Source organism: Molossus molossus, unplaced genomic scaffold (assembly GCF_014108415.1).
Source record: "Molossus molossus isolate mMolMol1 unplaced genomic scaffold, mMolMol1.p scaffold_m16_p_14, whole genome shotgun sequence".
Classification (NCBI taxonomy): domain Eukaryota; kingdom Metazoa; phylum Chordata; class Mammalia; order Chiroptera; family Molossidae; genus Molossus; species Molossus molossus.
The window spans coordinates 22,920,004-22,936,943 of record NW_023425349.1 but is presented as its reverse complement, the minus strand read 5'-3'; the positions used below and the strand labels follow the sequence as shown (position 1 = coordinate 22,936,943).

Genomic DNA, 16,940 nt, shown 5'->3' with positions numbered 1-16,940 from the left:
ACCAAGATAATATATGTTTGTTGTTTTGAACCATTAATTCTGGGGTAATTTATTTTGCAGCAGTACATAACTTAATACAATCCCAAATGTAAGTTTTTAAAAAGAACACTCTCTTCCGGGGAAAGAAGAGATTGCTGGCAAAGTAGGAACAGGGGAACCAGTCAGAAAGCTGGTGCAATAGTGCAGGTAGAAGATGACATTGGCTTGAAACAAGGTGGCAATCGTCACGCTGGAAGAAACTGGACTGACTAGGAATGTCTTGAATACCTATGACTTGCCTAATGGGTTAGACTGGTGTTGTCAAGAAGACCTTTAAACTCGTGGCATGAGAAACGTGGTACACTGACATACCTTTATCATCTCTATATGTGCCCAAAAAGTGTTTTGCAGCCCTGGCCAGTTTGGCTCAGCGGTTAGAGCGTCGGCCTATGGTCCGGAGAGACCCGGGTTCGGTTCCCGCTAAGGGCACGTACTTCGGTTGCAGTTTGTCCCCCGCCCTGGATGATCGTGCGGATGGCAGCCACTCAATGTGTCCCTTCACGTCGATGTTTCTCTCTCTCTCTCCCTTCCTCTCTCTCCCTCCCACTCTATCTGTACAAAAAATGGAAAAATATCCTCGGGTGAGGATAAAAAAAAAAAAAAGCGTTTTGCATAAATAACCTAACTTAATCCTCACATAATCTTAGGACCTAGGCACTGCTCTATCCCCTTTTTACAGATAAGGGAACTGACATTAAAAAATGCCTATCTAAGCCCTGGCCTGTTTGGCTCAGTGATCAGAGTATCGGTCCACTAACGGAAGAGTTGCGGGTTTGATTCCTGGTCAAGGCACGTACCTCAGTTGTGGGTTCAACCCCTGCCACAGTTGGGATCATGCAGGAGGCAACCAATCAATGTGTCTCTCTCACATCAATGTTTCTCTCCCTCTCTCTCCATCCCTCCCACTCTATCTGAAAAAGTATCCTTGGGTGAGTATTAGAAAAAAAAGATGCCTGCTTAAGGTCATACAGCCATTGAGTGGTAAAGCCAAGATTCAGTCAGATAATTTGACTGAGGCCACTTTTTTTCCAGCTTTACTGAGATATAATTAACATATAACATTGTGTAAGTCTATGGACAATGTGACGATATATGTATATATTGCAAATGTTTCCATAATATATTGCAAATGATTACCAAATAGGGTTAATTAATACCTCCATCACCTCACATAATTGTGTGTGTGTGTGTGTGTGTATGTATGTGTGATGGTGAGAACATTAAGATCTAATCTCTCACAAAACAAATCCAGAGACATGGAAGTAGGAAACAGAATAACAAACCTCAGAAGGAAGGGGGATGAGGGGATTAGGAAGAGATACACCAAAGAACTTATATGCACATAGGCATAACCATGGACATAGACAATAGTGTGGGGAAGGCAGGAAGGGGAAGGGGGGGGTCAATGGGTGAACATCTGTAATACTTTCAACAATAAAGATAAAAATAAATAAAAGTGGAGATAATAACCATAAAAAAGATATACTCTTTTAGTGACTTTCAAATATATAATACAGTATTATTAACTATAGTCACCATGCTATACATTAGATCCCCAAAACTTATCATCTTATAACTCAAAATTTATACACTTTGACCAACATCTCTCCATTTCCCCCATCACCCAGCCCTTGGTAAGCACCATTCCACATAATGTTTCTATGAGTTTTACTTTTTGGGTTTCTAATATAAATGAGATCATACGGTATTTGCCTATTCAGTCTGACATTTCACTTTAGCATACTGCCCTCAAGGTCCATCCATGCTGTCCTAAAATGGCAGGATTTTCTTCTTTCTCAAGGCTGAATAATATTCCACTGTATATTTATACCACACCTTCTTTATCTATTCATCCACAGAGGGACACTTAGCTTGTTTCCACAGCTTGGCTATTGTAAATAATGCTGCAATGAACATGGGAGCACAGATATCTCTTCAAAATCCTGATTTCATTTTCTTTGGATATATACTCAGAAGTGGGATTCCTAGGTCATATGGTAGCTCTATTTTTGATTTTTTGAAGAACCTCCATACTGTTTTGCATAGTGTCTGCACCAATTTGCAATCCCCGCCCTGCACAAGGGTTCCCTTTTCTCCACATCCTCACCAACACTTACCTCATCATTTCAATAACAGCCTATTCTAACAGGTACAAGGTGATACCTCATTGTGTTGGGTTTTTTTTATTCTCACCCAAGGACACTCTTCCATTTTTGTTCAGATAGAATGGGAGGGAGAGAGAGGAAGAGAAACATCGACGTGAAAGGGACACATCAAGTGGCTGCCTCCTGCACAACCCCAACTGGGGCTGGGGACAAACTGCAACCGAGGTACATGCCCTTAGCAGGAACCGAACCTGGGTCTCTCTGGACAGTGGGCCAAAGCTCTAACGGCTGAACCAAACCAGCCAGGGCTCATTGTGGTTTTAATTTTTATTTCCCAGATGATTAGTGATTTTGAGCATCTTTTCATGTACCTGTTGGCCATTTTTCATGTCTTCTCTTTTTTAAAACGTGTATTCAATTCCTCTATTTTTAAATTAGATTGTTTGGGGTTTTTGTTTTGTTTTGCTATTAAGTTGTATGTGTTTCTTATGTATATTTTAAAGATGATGTTAGCTATAGGCTTATTATACATGGTCTTTATTATGTTGATGTACAGTCCTGTTATACCCAATTTGTTGAGAGTTTTCATCATAAAAAAGTGTTAAATTTTGTCAAATGCTTTCTGCATCTATTGTGATGATCATTTTTCTTTCATTCTAGTAATGTGATTTGTCACATTTATTGCTCTGCATATGTTGAACCAACTTTGCATTGCAGAGGTGAATCCCACTTGGCCATGGTGTACGCTCCTTTTAATGTGCTACTGAATTTGGTTTGCTAGTATTTTGTTTATAATTGTTTGCCTATATTCATCAGGGATATTGGCCTATAGTTTTCTTTCCTTATCATGTCCCTATCCGGTTTTGATATCAAGGTAATGCTGGCAAAGGCCGTAGTGTTAAATACTGCCCAAATAACAATAAAAATACACACACAAACACAAAAGAAAAAAAATACTACCCTATAATGCTTCACAAAATCTCAGTGAAGCAGGTATTTGGCATTGGACATCATGGAGAGTAAAGAAGTTGGACATCAGGGGAATATTCTGACTGCAGACATTCCGGCTGCAGAGCCTAAACTCTTAACCACTTCGCATACGCCTTCTCTGCCTCCTTTAAGAGGATTAAATGGGCCCTGGCTGATTTGGCTCAGCGGTTAGAGCGTCGGCCTGCGGTCTGGAGAGACCGGGTCGGTTTCCCGCTAAGGCACGTACTCGGTTGCAGTTTGTCCCGGCGCGCGTGGGTTCGTGCGGGTGCAGCCACTCGATGTCCCTTTCACCTCGATGTTTCCATCTCTCTCTCTTCATTCTCTCCCCTCCACTCTGTTGTACAAAAAATGCCAAAATTCTCGGGAGAGGATCTAAAAAGGAAAAAAATAAAAATAAAAATAAAAACATTAAAAAAAAAAATAAGAGGATTAAATGGAATGATCCACATATTGTGTTAAACAAAGTATCCAGTTTATGGTAAGTACTCAAGGTATATTATAATTAGCTCTCTTATTTAATCCTTAAGTATCATTAAAGATAAGAAAACGGAGGCTGAGTGAAATTAAGTATTGGCTTAGTTTAGAATGTGAACTCCGGCCTGTCTGACATCAGAGCTCACCCAGTACTCTTTCCTTTAGTGGAGGTTTTCAATCTTCCTGATTTTTTTTTTTTTTTTGGAAAGTTGCAGAACATTGTCTTCAAAATAAAATATTTCCTGAAGCTACGAGGATATTATGTTAAAGAAGGGTTGTCATGGGTGAGTTTTGAGGATGACTATGGGTCATGCTGCTGAGAAGCAGGGAAACAAACATGATCATATAGCACCAGCTCAGTTTTTCTCTACATCTGATGGACTAAGGACCTCTTCATACCACCCGAGGAACAGAGGGCTTGATCACCATGGAACAGACTCTGGAGTGAAAAGGAGTTTAAGTCGTGTTTGGTAAATCCTTTATTTACATAAGCTTTAAAGTTTTAATCATAACAAAAAGATCCTGCAATTAGGCTAAAACACCAACTATTGTTCAGTTCTGAAAACACAAGCTTTGCTTTCACTACAAGCATCCTCCCTTAATTAGGTGTGGCTGGCTGTCTTCCTCTTACTCCCAGCAGCCCAGAAAATATTCGGTCCAAATACAGGTATAGGTACGTATGAGTTTTAAATGCGCAGTTAGAGGAGCCAAGTCGATTTATAAAATTGCTTAATAAAAGGTCTACTTATATCCTAAAACTATGTCCAAACTTTTTAAAGGGGAGGTTCAAATATTATCCATGTTTAAAAAAATTAAAAAGGGAAAATCAGAAAAACCTCAAGAAATAAGAATCACCCACAATCCCACTACTCCGTGAGCATTTTGGCACAGTTCTTTCAGTCTTGTTTTATACATATACATATTTAAACACAGTTTTACAAAATTCAGATCAAACTTCAATTTCCTCATCATGCAAAAAATAAGAATAGGTAACATTTAACAAACATTAAGCACAACAGTAGCAGGCACTATTTTATGTGTTTAACATCTGCTAATTCATTTAATGGTTATATCTCTATGAGATATATCCTATTATCACCCTCCTTTTATAGACAAAGAACCTAAAATTTGAAGAGGATAGGAATTTGCCCAAGGTCACAAAGCCAGTAAATTGCCTACACTTTTTTTTCTTAATTTATTTTTGTTACAGATGTTTCTCCTTTCCCCCCCATTGACACCCTCTTCCTGATTCCCCCCGCCACACCCCACCCTGCCTACACTCTTAATTACTACACTTTCTCTTTCCTCCAAGGATTATATTAAGAATCAAGGGAAAGATAGCCAGTGAAAGTGCCTTGTAAATTATACGTGTCAAGAAATATTTTAGCCACTATTCGGCAAAATAAGAGACCGATTCTATCGGGAGTCACAGCCTGGAGTTGCCCCGACACGAATCTAGAGAATGGCTGGATGAACCAGAAACGAGGGCAGAGAAGGCATCCAGGGGGAAGAGAAAGAATCTGACCTACTGAAGAACTCAGCTATGGAATAAAAGAGCAAGAACTAGGGCTTATTCGATACCTGCTAACAAAGCAGGTGAAGAGGCACCAATCTCTAACAAAGTCTAGCCTTGCACTTAAGAGCATGCTCTCTGGTGTCACTTTCCCTGGGTCTGAATTCTGGCTCTGCCATGTGGCAAGTCATCTAACCTTTCTGTGACTCAGTGTTCTCACCTGTGAAAACAGGAATACTAGGAATACCCATCTCATTAGGTCTTTGCAGGAAATCAATTAGTAAATGTCAATAAAGTACTTAGAATAGTGTCTGGCATATACTAAACATGACATAATCGTTAGATATTATACTGTTTACACTTCTAGAATCTCTGTTCTTTGCTCACGTTTGTGATGTTATTCTTATTTTCTAGAATAACTGACAGCAATCTCTTGATTGAAATGGATTTCTCAGCTTGCTTACTTCTTTTGTGGGGAGGCAAGAAAATAAGTGAAAACCAGGAGGAAAAAAAATGTCAGTAGCCCAGATTTAAAAACAAAGCCTCCATTCCCTGGGAACTTAAGAATAAGGAAGCCAGCCCAGACCAGAGAATTTTTGCATTTATCTGGGCTTAATTCACGGGACGAAAAAGGGGTCACATACTAAAACCTGACAAGCTCAGGGGAAGTCTTACAAACCCAGAGACCGAAAGTGACCACACAGGGTGGTCTGAATGTAAACATTCCTTATTAAAAGGGTCATGGTGGGTAGTCATGTGTAGCATCCTGACAAAGGTCAATCTTTACCTCAGAGATCGTCTATTGTCTATTGTGCATCTAAGATAACTTACCTGGGGAGTAATCTTTTCCAGACCTCTCGAAGGCACAACAGGCACAGACCACGTTCTATCTTGTTGCCCACGTACCTTCCATCTGTGCTATAAACGTTAACTGCCCTGTACCCACCAATGTAAAAGAAGTATGTGTCTGTTTGGCTTTTTATCTAATCTCAGGGATTTCTGCTTTGCTTTCTCCAACCTCATTAATCTACCACTCATGGGTTTCATGTGATCTCCCCCCTTCTTTGTGTTTCTTCATTTGATTCCAATGTATAAAATAAGCTGCAAAATTGCCATCTCTGGAGCACTTCCTCAATCCAGTTGCTTCTGAGCAATTGTCAGTTACACTCAAACTCCGGTAAGACTTTTAATTTTTTTTTCTTTATTGATTTCAGAGAGGGAGAGACAGAAACATCGATGATAGAGAACATTGATTGGCCACCTTTTGCATGCCCCCCACTGGGGATCAAGCCCACAACCTGGGCATATGCCCCAACTGGGAATCGAACCAGTGACCTTTTGGTGCACGGGTTGATGCTCAGCCACTGAGCCACACGGGCTGGGTTATAAGACTTTTCTCTTTTTTTTTCACCCGAGGACATTTTTGCATTTATCTTCAGATAGAGCAGGAGGGAGAGAGGGGGGAAGAGAGAGAGAGAGAAATGTCGATGTGAGAGAGACACATCGACTTGTTGCCACCCACACAGCCCCAACCGGGGTCAGGGACAAACTGTAACCGAGGTATGTGCCCTTAGTGGGAACAGAACCTGGGACTTTGGTCTGCAGACCAATGCTCTAACTGCTGAGCCAACCGGCCAGCGCAAGACTTTCCTTAAGTTTAAACATTCTTCTATTGACACTAATCAGTAAATACTTAAAATTATTAGACATAAAAATGAGTTAATCGGCCCTTGGCCAGCTTGGTTCAGTGGTTAAAGTGTCGGATTCCTGATCAAGGGCAGGTACCTGGGTTACAGGTTTGATCCCTGACCCTGGTCAGGGTCGTGCAGGAGGCAGCCAATCAATGTGTCTCTCTCACGCCGATGTTTTTCTCTCCCTCTTTCTCCCTCCCTTCCACTCTATCTAAAAATATCAATGGAAAAAAATATATATATCCTCGAGAGTATTAACAACAACAAAACAAAATAAATAAAAATCGCCCTGGCAGGTTTGGTTCAGTGGCTAGAGCATTGGCCCATGGACCCAATGAGACCCAGCCAAGGGCACTTACCTCTGTTTTGGTTCATCCCCAGCCCTGGTGGGGGTCTGGCGGGAGGCAACCAGTCGATGAGACACTTCATGTTTCTCTCCCTCTCTTACTCCCTCTCTCCCTCCCACCTACTCTGTCTAAAGATAAATTGAAAAATATCCTCGGGTGAGGATTGAAAACTAAATAAATAAGATAAATAAAAATCAGTTATAGTAACAATATGAAAGACAACACACCAAATCACGGGAGATGCTCTAAGAGGCAGAAAAAAGAGCATTTTCACTTACTTTACACTCCATTGTAGTGTTTGAATTTTGTGTGTTTGATCTTTGCAATTACAAACACTCGTATATTCACATACACAAATCACAAAGAAGGACCCCTATGGAGCCTGTTTCTCTCCACCTTAGTTGGACAGGGACCCTGAAAAGCTGCCAGGACACTGCAGAGAGAAATGGGAAGACAGGGTGAGCCACTCAGAAATGTAAAGGGTCTGCACAATGGTGAATCAAGTAAATCTCTCACAGACAGGAAAAGACTAGTGGGTGGTAGAATAACATTCCACACTAGGGTGGAGCTGTGTGGCAGGTCTCCCCTCTTCCCCTCCTTGCGTAAAAACATTTTAAGACTGGGAGTGGGAGTTCTGACAGGAAGAATAAAGTAATTATTAAAGAAGGTGGGGAGTTGTTCTGCAGAAAATATGTTTGGGACTTAGCCCAGAGCTTCTTAAAAAATTGTCTGAGTTAGAAAATATATAACAAGTGAGTGTATATAACATATACAAGTATAGCCTAAAGAACTGAAGGGAAGACATAGGCAACCACCACCGAGCTTAAGAGAACACTGCCAGTACCTCTGCAACCCATGTGCCCCATGGGTCCCTTTCTACATCCCCCCTCCCTCTCCCCAGAACAAAGTCACTGTCCCGACTTTGTGCTCTTTGCTCCCTTATTATAACTACTGCATATATGTTATATCCCTAAATGATATAGTTTTGTTTTGCTAGACTTTGGACTTTTATTTTTATTTTTTTCTGAAGAGGTATATTTTAAAATTTTGCCTTAAATTTTACTGTCATTCATCTTAAACAAAAAAGAAATTTTTTTTTTAATCATGAAATTTTACTGACATACAAAGGCTTTGAACTTTAAATTTTTTTTCTTTCAGCACTACGCTTTTGAGATTTATCCATATTGATAATTATAGCCATGGTTCATTCATTTCACTGCTGTATAGTATCTCATTGTATGAACATAGCACAATTTATTTAAACATCCTACTGTTAACAGACATTTGGGTCATTTCTAGTTTGGGGCCATTAGAAGTGAAAAACAAAACAACAACAAAAATTCCAATCCATGTCTCTAACACACCCAGGAGTTTCTCTTAGGGTTATGAATCCAGTTTCATGTGTTTCTATTTGGATAACCATTTGTCCCAGACCCATTTTTTTAAAAAATTTCTTCCTTTTCCCACCGACCAGCAATGCCAATTCTGTGATTTATCAAGTTTCCATATACGTGTGGATCGGTTTCCAGGTTCTCTATTCTGTTTCACTAGTCTATTTGTCCATCTCTGTTCTTATACCCACACTGTCTCAATTTGCTATAGATTTATAATACGTTTTGAAATCTGGTAGAGCTAAGTCCACCCACCTTGCTTCTCTTCTGGTTATTCTTAGCTTTTTACTCTTTCATATAAATTTTAGAATTACTTTGATCAAATTATATCTTTAAAAATCCTGCTGAGCTCTGTGGCCAATGTGGCTGAGTTGGTTGGAGCACCATCCTGTATACCAAAAGGTTACAGGTTCTATTCCCACTCAGGGCACACACCTAGGTTGTGAGTTCGATCCCCGGTCAGGGCGCTTATGGGAGGCAACCGATGAATGTCTCTCTCTAATCAATAAAAACATATCCTTGGGTGAGGATTAAAAAATACTTTTTATTAATTATTATATATGGCAGTGTTCTTTTAAGCTTATAATATATAAATATTATATATTTATATACTATATATATATATATTTTTTTTTTTTGGCTTGGCTGGTGTGGCTCAGTGGTTGAGCATCATCCCATGCACCAAGAGGTCACCAGTTCAATTCCAGGTCAGGGCACATGCCCAGCTTGTGGGCTCGATCCCCATTGAGCAGGAGGCAGCCAATGGATGTTTTTCTCTCATTGATGTTTCTACTGCTCTCTCTCCCTCTCTCATTCTCTCTCTTAAAAAAAAAAAAAAAATCAATAAAAAACGTATTAAAAATATGTATATTTTTGACTTGTTGCTATGATGTTAACTGTAGGTTTTCTGCAAATACACTTTATCAAATAAAGAAAGTTTGGTTCCGTTACTACCTTGTTAAGTGCTTTTTATCATGATTAGAAATTGAATTTAATTGAATGCCTTTTCTGCATCTAATGATAAGAAAATATATCTTTTCTAATAGTGAATGCAGAAAATTGCATACAGTTGTCTAATATTGACTCAACCTTGCATTCCTAGAATAAGGCCAGTAACCCAGAATTTTTTACTTGGAGAGTCAGAGAGGTTAGATAGTATCAGAGTAAAAACTCACTAAACTGTACAATGCTAGTCCTGTTTGTTCACCTCAAGACTCTGTCTCCTCTCTGGATATCGTTTCTAACCCATCCATGCCTTCTCAAGCTCTTAAAGCATTTACTATTGATAATGTTCATTTGACACGTAGCATGTGCCATTCTTTACATATTCTGTCTCCCAACTAGAATACAAGAGCCTCAAAGAACAGCAACTAGTAAGCACACAACAAAGGCTTTCTTAAAATCTTAAAAGACTTTTTTGGATAAGATGATGAAACATGAGTTGGATAATAATGCAGCATCCTTAGAAAAGGAAACTCCTGGATGTGAGTTTTCTAGAGAGCTGCAGTTTTAATCTACTAACATTCACTGAAACTTAAAAATCACTCTTAATTGTACTCTACATTTTCCTGCTTTGTTAACACTATTCCAGCCATGTTTTATAAAGGGTTTTTTTTAAGCATAATTTAATTTTTTATTGTTGAGTACAGTCAATCATTAGGATCATCAATTATGGTATTGTGCTAAAGGTACTGTTGTGGATATATAACGTGTGGGAAGCAGAACCTCAGCTATGGGCCTGAATGAATCTTTAACAGGGAAGGAAAATAACTAGCATTTCCCTCTTTGGCAATGACCTCTAGTTAACTCTCAGCAGAGATTCATACATTCCTCCTCCACTCTCCTACCCTCTCTACCCTCTTTTACCCCAGAATTACACAATGCAGAGCTGTAGGACTGATACATTTTTAGCAGTGATACTATGAAAAGCTACCATTTCTTCAGATTACAACAACCTTTCCGCTTATTTTTATGTTGTAGACTCTTTGTACCTACTGCTCGCTGACCTTATCACCGTTTCTAATTTCTAGAAAGGACACAGCACATAGTGTAGCTAAGAGCATAGACTCTGGAGCTTGGTTCAAATCCCAGTATGACATTTGTAGTTCAGTCCCATGACAAGTTACTTAACTTCACTATGTTTCAGTTCCCTCATCCATATAATGAGAATAAATATCTATCTACCTCATAGGATTGTTATGAGAGTGAGTTAATATTTATAAAGTGCTTAGAACATGGCCGATGGTGTAGCCAATGCTAATTAAATGAATAATATACTGTCAACTTGAACTCCACCACTCTCTTATCTCTGTGTCTCTTAAAACTAATCCAGTATTTCTCATGTGGGGCTGTGGTTGTATTGGTGGAGGTGGTGGTGGTGTTCTTTTGGGGGAGGGGGACAGTGCAGACACTCCTTTCCACTAGTCAGTGCTTCCCGCCCACATAGAAGGGGTGGGGGAGGGGGCTTCTCAGGTGTATTCATTCCCTGTTCTGTTAGCAGGCTAAAATAAGCACAAGTGAACAAAATGGAGCTGTTCATCTAATCAGCCTAACAGGAATCTAGAGACATAACTGACTCCTGTATTTGCAGGGATGAGATGGAGAAGAGATAGCATTTAAAATTCTACGGACCAGCTCTGGGCTCCACCTTTGAGTAAGGGACCGGAGACCAGGTGTCAAGGATGCTGTAAAAAAGCATTTAAAAATAATTTTTTTTTTTAGAGTCAGATAATCTTTAATATTCCTTCTACCTCTAAAATTTTGGCAATACTAGTGAGTCATCAAGAGGTTGCAATCTAGTTGTGAGTCACACACACCAACGCGCTGCCTAAGGCACAGAATTCCACACACACACACACACACACACACACCCTTGCTTGGCACAGGACAACAGGTCTAGGTGAGGAATTCGAGCCCTCGGGCAGCCTATAAGTCGTCTCACGGTAACAAAAACTTCTCCAAAACTAAGCGCGTCAATTAGCTGATTCCAGACTTCTGTTAGGACCAGCAAATCCAATAAAGCATAAATCCCAAATGGGATTTGGCAAAAAGATGTGTATCCAAATTAACTATCAGACAGTCCTTCACTTCACTCTTCCGAGGCCGGACAAAAGCCAACTGGAGTGAGGGGGCAGGTTAAGGGGAAGAGGCAGGGTGGCCCGGGGTGAATGGGGGCCTGGCGAGCCGACACACACAGGCAGGGGAAAGGGACAAAGGCCTCGGGGAGAGCACGCTGGACTTGGAGGCGGGTAGGAATGCCCCAGCCAGAGTGGCCACCAGTCCGGGTTTGGGCTGGGGATGCAAACGTGAGCCGGCAGTGGGTTCAAGGGCGGACTAGGAGGGCCCCTAAGTGCCAGCGGGGCCCCCGCGGGGGTCCTCTCTGCCTCCAGGGAGCTGGGCTCAGCCGCTCACCCTGGGAGGGGGCCTCGCTGGGCCGGGATCGCCCTATCCGCAGCCACGAGGCGGGTCCTGTGGGACAGGCCGGGCGGCGCACCTGCTAGCGGGGCACTCAGGTCCGCACCGGGCTCCGCGCCCCGCAGCGTCCCCTGCACTTCAGCCCACTCGGCCTCGCTACCGAACTCGGAGGGTCCCGGCTCCCGCCGCCTCCGCCGAGCGCGTCCCCCACCCAGACAGGCGGTCCGACACCCACGCCGTAATGCGGGTGCGGAATGTGGGGCAGCGGCCGCCTCCGGCCCGACCCCGCAGAGCGAGCGCTGCCGCCATCGCGGGCCGCGGCTGGAGACGAGGGGCCGCGCGGGGAGCCACTTCACCTGAGAAACCAGCGGCAGCAGCGTCTGCTCCACCGAGCGAGTTTTGATCTCGAGTCCTGAGTCGAAGCCGAAGCCGGACGGGCCGGAGCCTTGCACTGCCCCGGCGCCGCCAATGCCCGCGGGGCCCGGAGAGGCGGCCATGGCCATCCGCCCGTCGCGCAGCCGGGACACCGCGCCACTGCGGGCCCGCCGCCTGCCAGCCAGCCCGCCCGCGGCGGCGGCAATGCACCCGCGCCGCCCGAGGCCCCGCCCCGATCGGGCCCGCCCCCGGGCGGCCCCGCCCCGGCCTGCTCCGCCCCCGCCGAGCCCCGCCCCCGGAACAGCCCCGCCTCTGCCTCGCTCCCACGCGCATTTGTCCAGGGTCGGCCCTGCCGCCCCACCCCTAACCCGGGCCTCGCCCTGGCACGGCCCCGCCTCCTGGCCCCGCCCTGTCTCTCTGCTGAGACCACCCTTCCGTGGATTCCACGCACGTCTCGCCCCACTGGAATGAACAAGACATCTGAGGGCCTCCCGCCGCCACGTGGCCTCCTACCACAAGGACAACCGTCCCCAGCAAAGCTTCCCGTCTTCAGGATAGATGACTCGCCATAACTCCCTTTCAGTCACAATTTCTAGAAGCTGCGCTGGGGTTGAAACTAAGTAGTAGAGCAGAACCAGAGACAAGTCTGTAGGGACTGGAATTCCACCAGTAACAGCGCTTCTGAGGTCCCACTCCCACCCCTCCACCCCAACGCTGCTCCTTTTTCGACTGTATCTTTCTCACAATACTTGGGGCTGGACTGAAGATGAAACAGTTGATTATGCAATTAAGGAGTATCTAGGTACTAGGCGAGAAGGCAGTGGCTTGGGTATCTTTCAGGCTACTGTTCAGAATTACTCTTGAAAGGAAATTAAGTAGAGCATATGGAATAGCTTCACCTACTGTTCAATATTCTTTTTCAAACTACTTTTCAAAATTACTTTTCCCGAGTGCTAGCACAGAATCGTTTCTTAACAGCTGTTCATTGACTAAAAAGCTCGTTAGTGTTTACTGCTGACTCACTTAGGGTAAGGCAAAGAAGCACAGAGGCCCCGTGTGAGAGCTGAACATCCCCTACCTGCATTCCAGGGCAAAGCCAAAAGGAGGCTGTCTGAAACACACTCCCTCTGAAGGGGTCTGTAAGCAATAGACTGAGAAGCATGAAGAAATATGTGGTGAACTAGTATCATCTGCCCATGAGAAACCAGAGCAGAAAATATTGTGTGGCTGGCTAGTCCATCCACCCTTTGGCCAGGATCATTTCGCCATAGTGTCAGGTTGATGAGCTGGAGACCATCCACTAGAGGGGTCAGCAAGCTCCTTCCCAGGCATCACGGAAACATGTTTCACAGTACTTCCACTGCGGGTTCAGCTCCATCCGCCAGTGCCACACCGGCATCTCTGGTATTGACTACAATCATAACTTAGGCTTATTTTGTTCATTCAAAATGTACAGTTCCTTCAGACCACTTTTCCCCCCTCTGATATCTTACTGCCCAGCCACCCACCTCACTATATCCTTATCTATTCATCTTAAGGCCACTATATCCTGTGTGTGGAGGGCTCCAACCTCAACCTTGGACTCTTGCACCTCTTCAAGGTGCCCAGCGTCCACTCCCCAGACAGATCTTCCTTTATGCAAGTTGTCCATATTTCATAAAAAATCCGTGTAAGCACTGGTGCCAAAGGAATCTATATAAGACCTAAGAGACGGATGTATTTGTGAAAGTCTGACTTCACTAAAGACCAAATTTCTCAACAGAAATGAGACTGTGTACCACCTGATTCATTCAACACTAGTAATTTTATTTCAAAATATAAATATTTTACATTTACAAAGAAGTTACATCAGTAGGTTGTCAAAGCAAGTTAAAGCTAAGAAACAGCATCTGTGAGAATAATGGTGTCCTGCAGTATTTGAATATTCTTTTTTACTTTCCCTCCATCTCTGCTTTGTCTGAGAGTGCAGAGATGGCACATTTTCCAAAATTACATAAGCAATCACAATTATATATCCAATCTTGGTTTCAAAATCAAATGGTATTTGTAATACACTCCAGTCACCTCAACAAATGGCAGCGCAAGGGGCAAAAGGAGGTTTTCTTTGGGACAGCTATAAAAGGAGTTACATTTTCTTATTCACCACAGTAAAGAAGAAACAGTGTTTGATAATAAGCCAAGATAATGCTACATAGTTTAAGAATTGCTTCCACACCTTTCACGGTAAACTATAAAGCTAGAAGAAAAATTTAAAAATCAGGTGTGAATAACACTGAACGTGGGAGTCAGAAATTCTGAAACTGAATTCTGGTTTCATTATTTTGTGGTATAAACTTACGGAGAGGGGGGAATCACCAAAACCTTTCTGAGCCTCCAGTGCCTCATCTGGTAATTCTTAACACCTGCCTATCTCACAGGGTTGTTATGAGAGCAATCTGAAAACTATAAAGTGCTATACAAAAGCATTATTAAAATGTCAATATATCCCATTATATTTACACATTAAGTGATCCTTGAAAAACTTTCAAATCTAAACACAAATACTGATTTTACACACCATAGGTGGAAAGACTATACTTTACATATAGCTCTGAAGGGCAGATATGTTTTCTTTCTAGTATATCTGTAAACTTTGAGATTCCTTACAATTACAGGGTACCATGGTAACAGATTACCTTTCAGAATTTCCATGAAGGATGTCTTCTACAAGAGTTGTAAACGTACTGCAGAGCCGTGTTATCCAAAGGACTAGTAGTACTTTGAGATGCTCTGAGAAAAGGAGGTTGGGGGTGCAGTTGAAGGTCAAATAAGTCTAAGTATACACAGTCTTTGTCCCCTATTATAAATTCACACTATTTAATAGCACATTAAAAACTCTTAGAAGTCGTACAGAAAGAAAACCAACCCAGCATTTCTCAATTTTAACTGACCCTGGAGTCCCCTCCCCCTATCTATACTTTATCCTCTTATACCATCTAACCCCCATATATACTTTATCCTCTTATACCATCTAATAACATCCCTTTAACTACTGCTGTAAGAAACACATTTTTCCAAAAGGTATTCAGCTCTGAGGAAAAGGGCAGAGAAGCAGAACAGCGGACTGAGAAGAACTGCACCCTACTCTGAAATCGTCACTAACTGGCTCTATTAGAAAAGCCACTTAGACCTACGGATTTGTTTCCTTCTCTATAAAAGGACAGAACCACGTAATATATAAGGTTTTATCTAGCACAGAATGTCTATGACACTAGGAGACGGTTTAAAAATAAGAGAACTGTAAATCAAGTCTATCAAAAAGAACTGCTCAGTGGTTTCAGGTAGTATGCACATTTTTTGCAGGTCCTTGGTAAGTTAATAAAATGAATACATTTTGATGGAAAAAATAAGTAAAGGAAACAAGTTAATAAAAACAAAAGTCCTTGTTCTTAGCTGGAACCAGCATTTGGAAGTTTGCCGTCAGAGGCTATTTCCACTGTGAAATGTGTACTGTCTTGGAAGACCCTTAGAGGATGCCATGGGCCAGGACCAGAGCATGGGAAGTTCTGAAGGGGTTTTTCCTATAAACCTGAGGTTGAAAGCTCTGGGTAGCTCACCTGAAATTACTTTGCTCTAATCTAACCCTTATGACCTGAATTTCTGAGTTATTTCTTGCCCAGCAGTGACATATTCTGAAGCACTCACTACAACGAAAGTTAGAACTAGCGGTACTAGGAAGTCCTAAAGGGCCAGGATGGGTTCATGTTAAGACCAAGGTTAGCGAGGGAACTTATTTGCAAGCCCTTGTGCAGCATTTTTTAACTGGAACAAAGAGCTGACTTTGTTTAAATACAGCATCTCCATAACAGTTCTCTGGTATCCTCCTACTGTACTGTCCCCAGTCGGTCTACACCAGTCTCAGAGGTCAAGGGAACACTCTGCCAGCTAACCACTGCTAATGGAAGAGGATGTTAGGATTCCTTGCAAATGTAAAAATAAATAAGACTGGTATCTAAGGCAGTCTGACAGAGATCACTTCCAGGAACAGAGAGTGTGACAAGAATTTTGGAACTGGAGCAAGGTTTACATGATCTGGAGTTTATGTTGATTATCACGGCTGTTCTCTCTGAGAAAGAGAGCACGTTTATCTCCTCCACTCAGCTTACAGCTCAACAGTGAGTGTAAACTTAAAACGAATCTTGAATAAAGCTGTAAAATGTGAGATATTGTGATAGGATTTCTATACTCAGTTTTTACTGAAGCTACTTCTACTTCATCAATGCATTGTCTCCCTATTTCTAGGTCAAATCCTAACTGAAAATCTGAGGGTTGGTCATCTCTGAGACTTGAGCTTGAGACTCCGACCTTTTCATACCACTTGACCTCTTTTTTTTTTTACTTTTTTTTTTTATCCTCACCCAAGGATATTTTTCCATTTTTTGTACAGATAGAGTGGGAGGGAGAGAGAGGAAGGGAGACAGAGTGAGAAACATCGACGTGAAGGGACACATCGAGTGGCTGCCACCCGCACGACCAACCAGGGCCGGGGACAAACTGCAACCGAAGTACGTGCCCTTAGCGGGAACCGAACCCGGGTCTCTCCGGACCGCAGGCCGACACTC

At 42.6% G+C, this 16,940-nt stretch overlaps 2 protein-coding genes across 5 annotated transcripts in view; both read right to left on the bottom strand.

Annotated features, from left to right (window-relative positions):
* Positions 1 to 12,467, bottom strand: part of CTNNAL1 (catenin alpha like 1) — a 56,422-nt gene extending 43,955 nt beyond the window's left edge. Inside the window, exons 1-2 of the mRNA XM_036261740.1 lie at positions 12,044 to 12,467; positions 11,492 to 11,544 (exon numbers count right to left, since the gene is read on the bottom strand). Coding sequence (XP_036117633.1) covers positions 11,492 to 11,544; positions 12,044 to 12,467 — 477 coding nt within the window. The remainder of the gene's footprint in view (positions 1 to 11,491; positions 11,545 to 12,043) is intronic.
* A 1,731-nt stretch (positions 12,468 to 14,198) lies between these two features.
* The window catches only part of TMEM245 (transmembrane protein 245), an 89,659-nt gene continuing 86,917 nt past the window's right edge, over positions 14,199 to 16,940 (bottom strand). For all 4 annotated transcript variants that reach the window (XM_036260817.1, XM_036260819.1, XM_036260818.1 and 1 more), the window contains one exon: positions 14,199 to 16,701. The gene's annotated coding sequence lies outside the window, so the exon portion shown is untranslated. The remainder of the gene's footprint in view (positions 16,702 to 16,940) is intronic.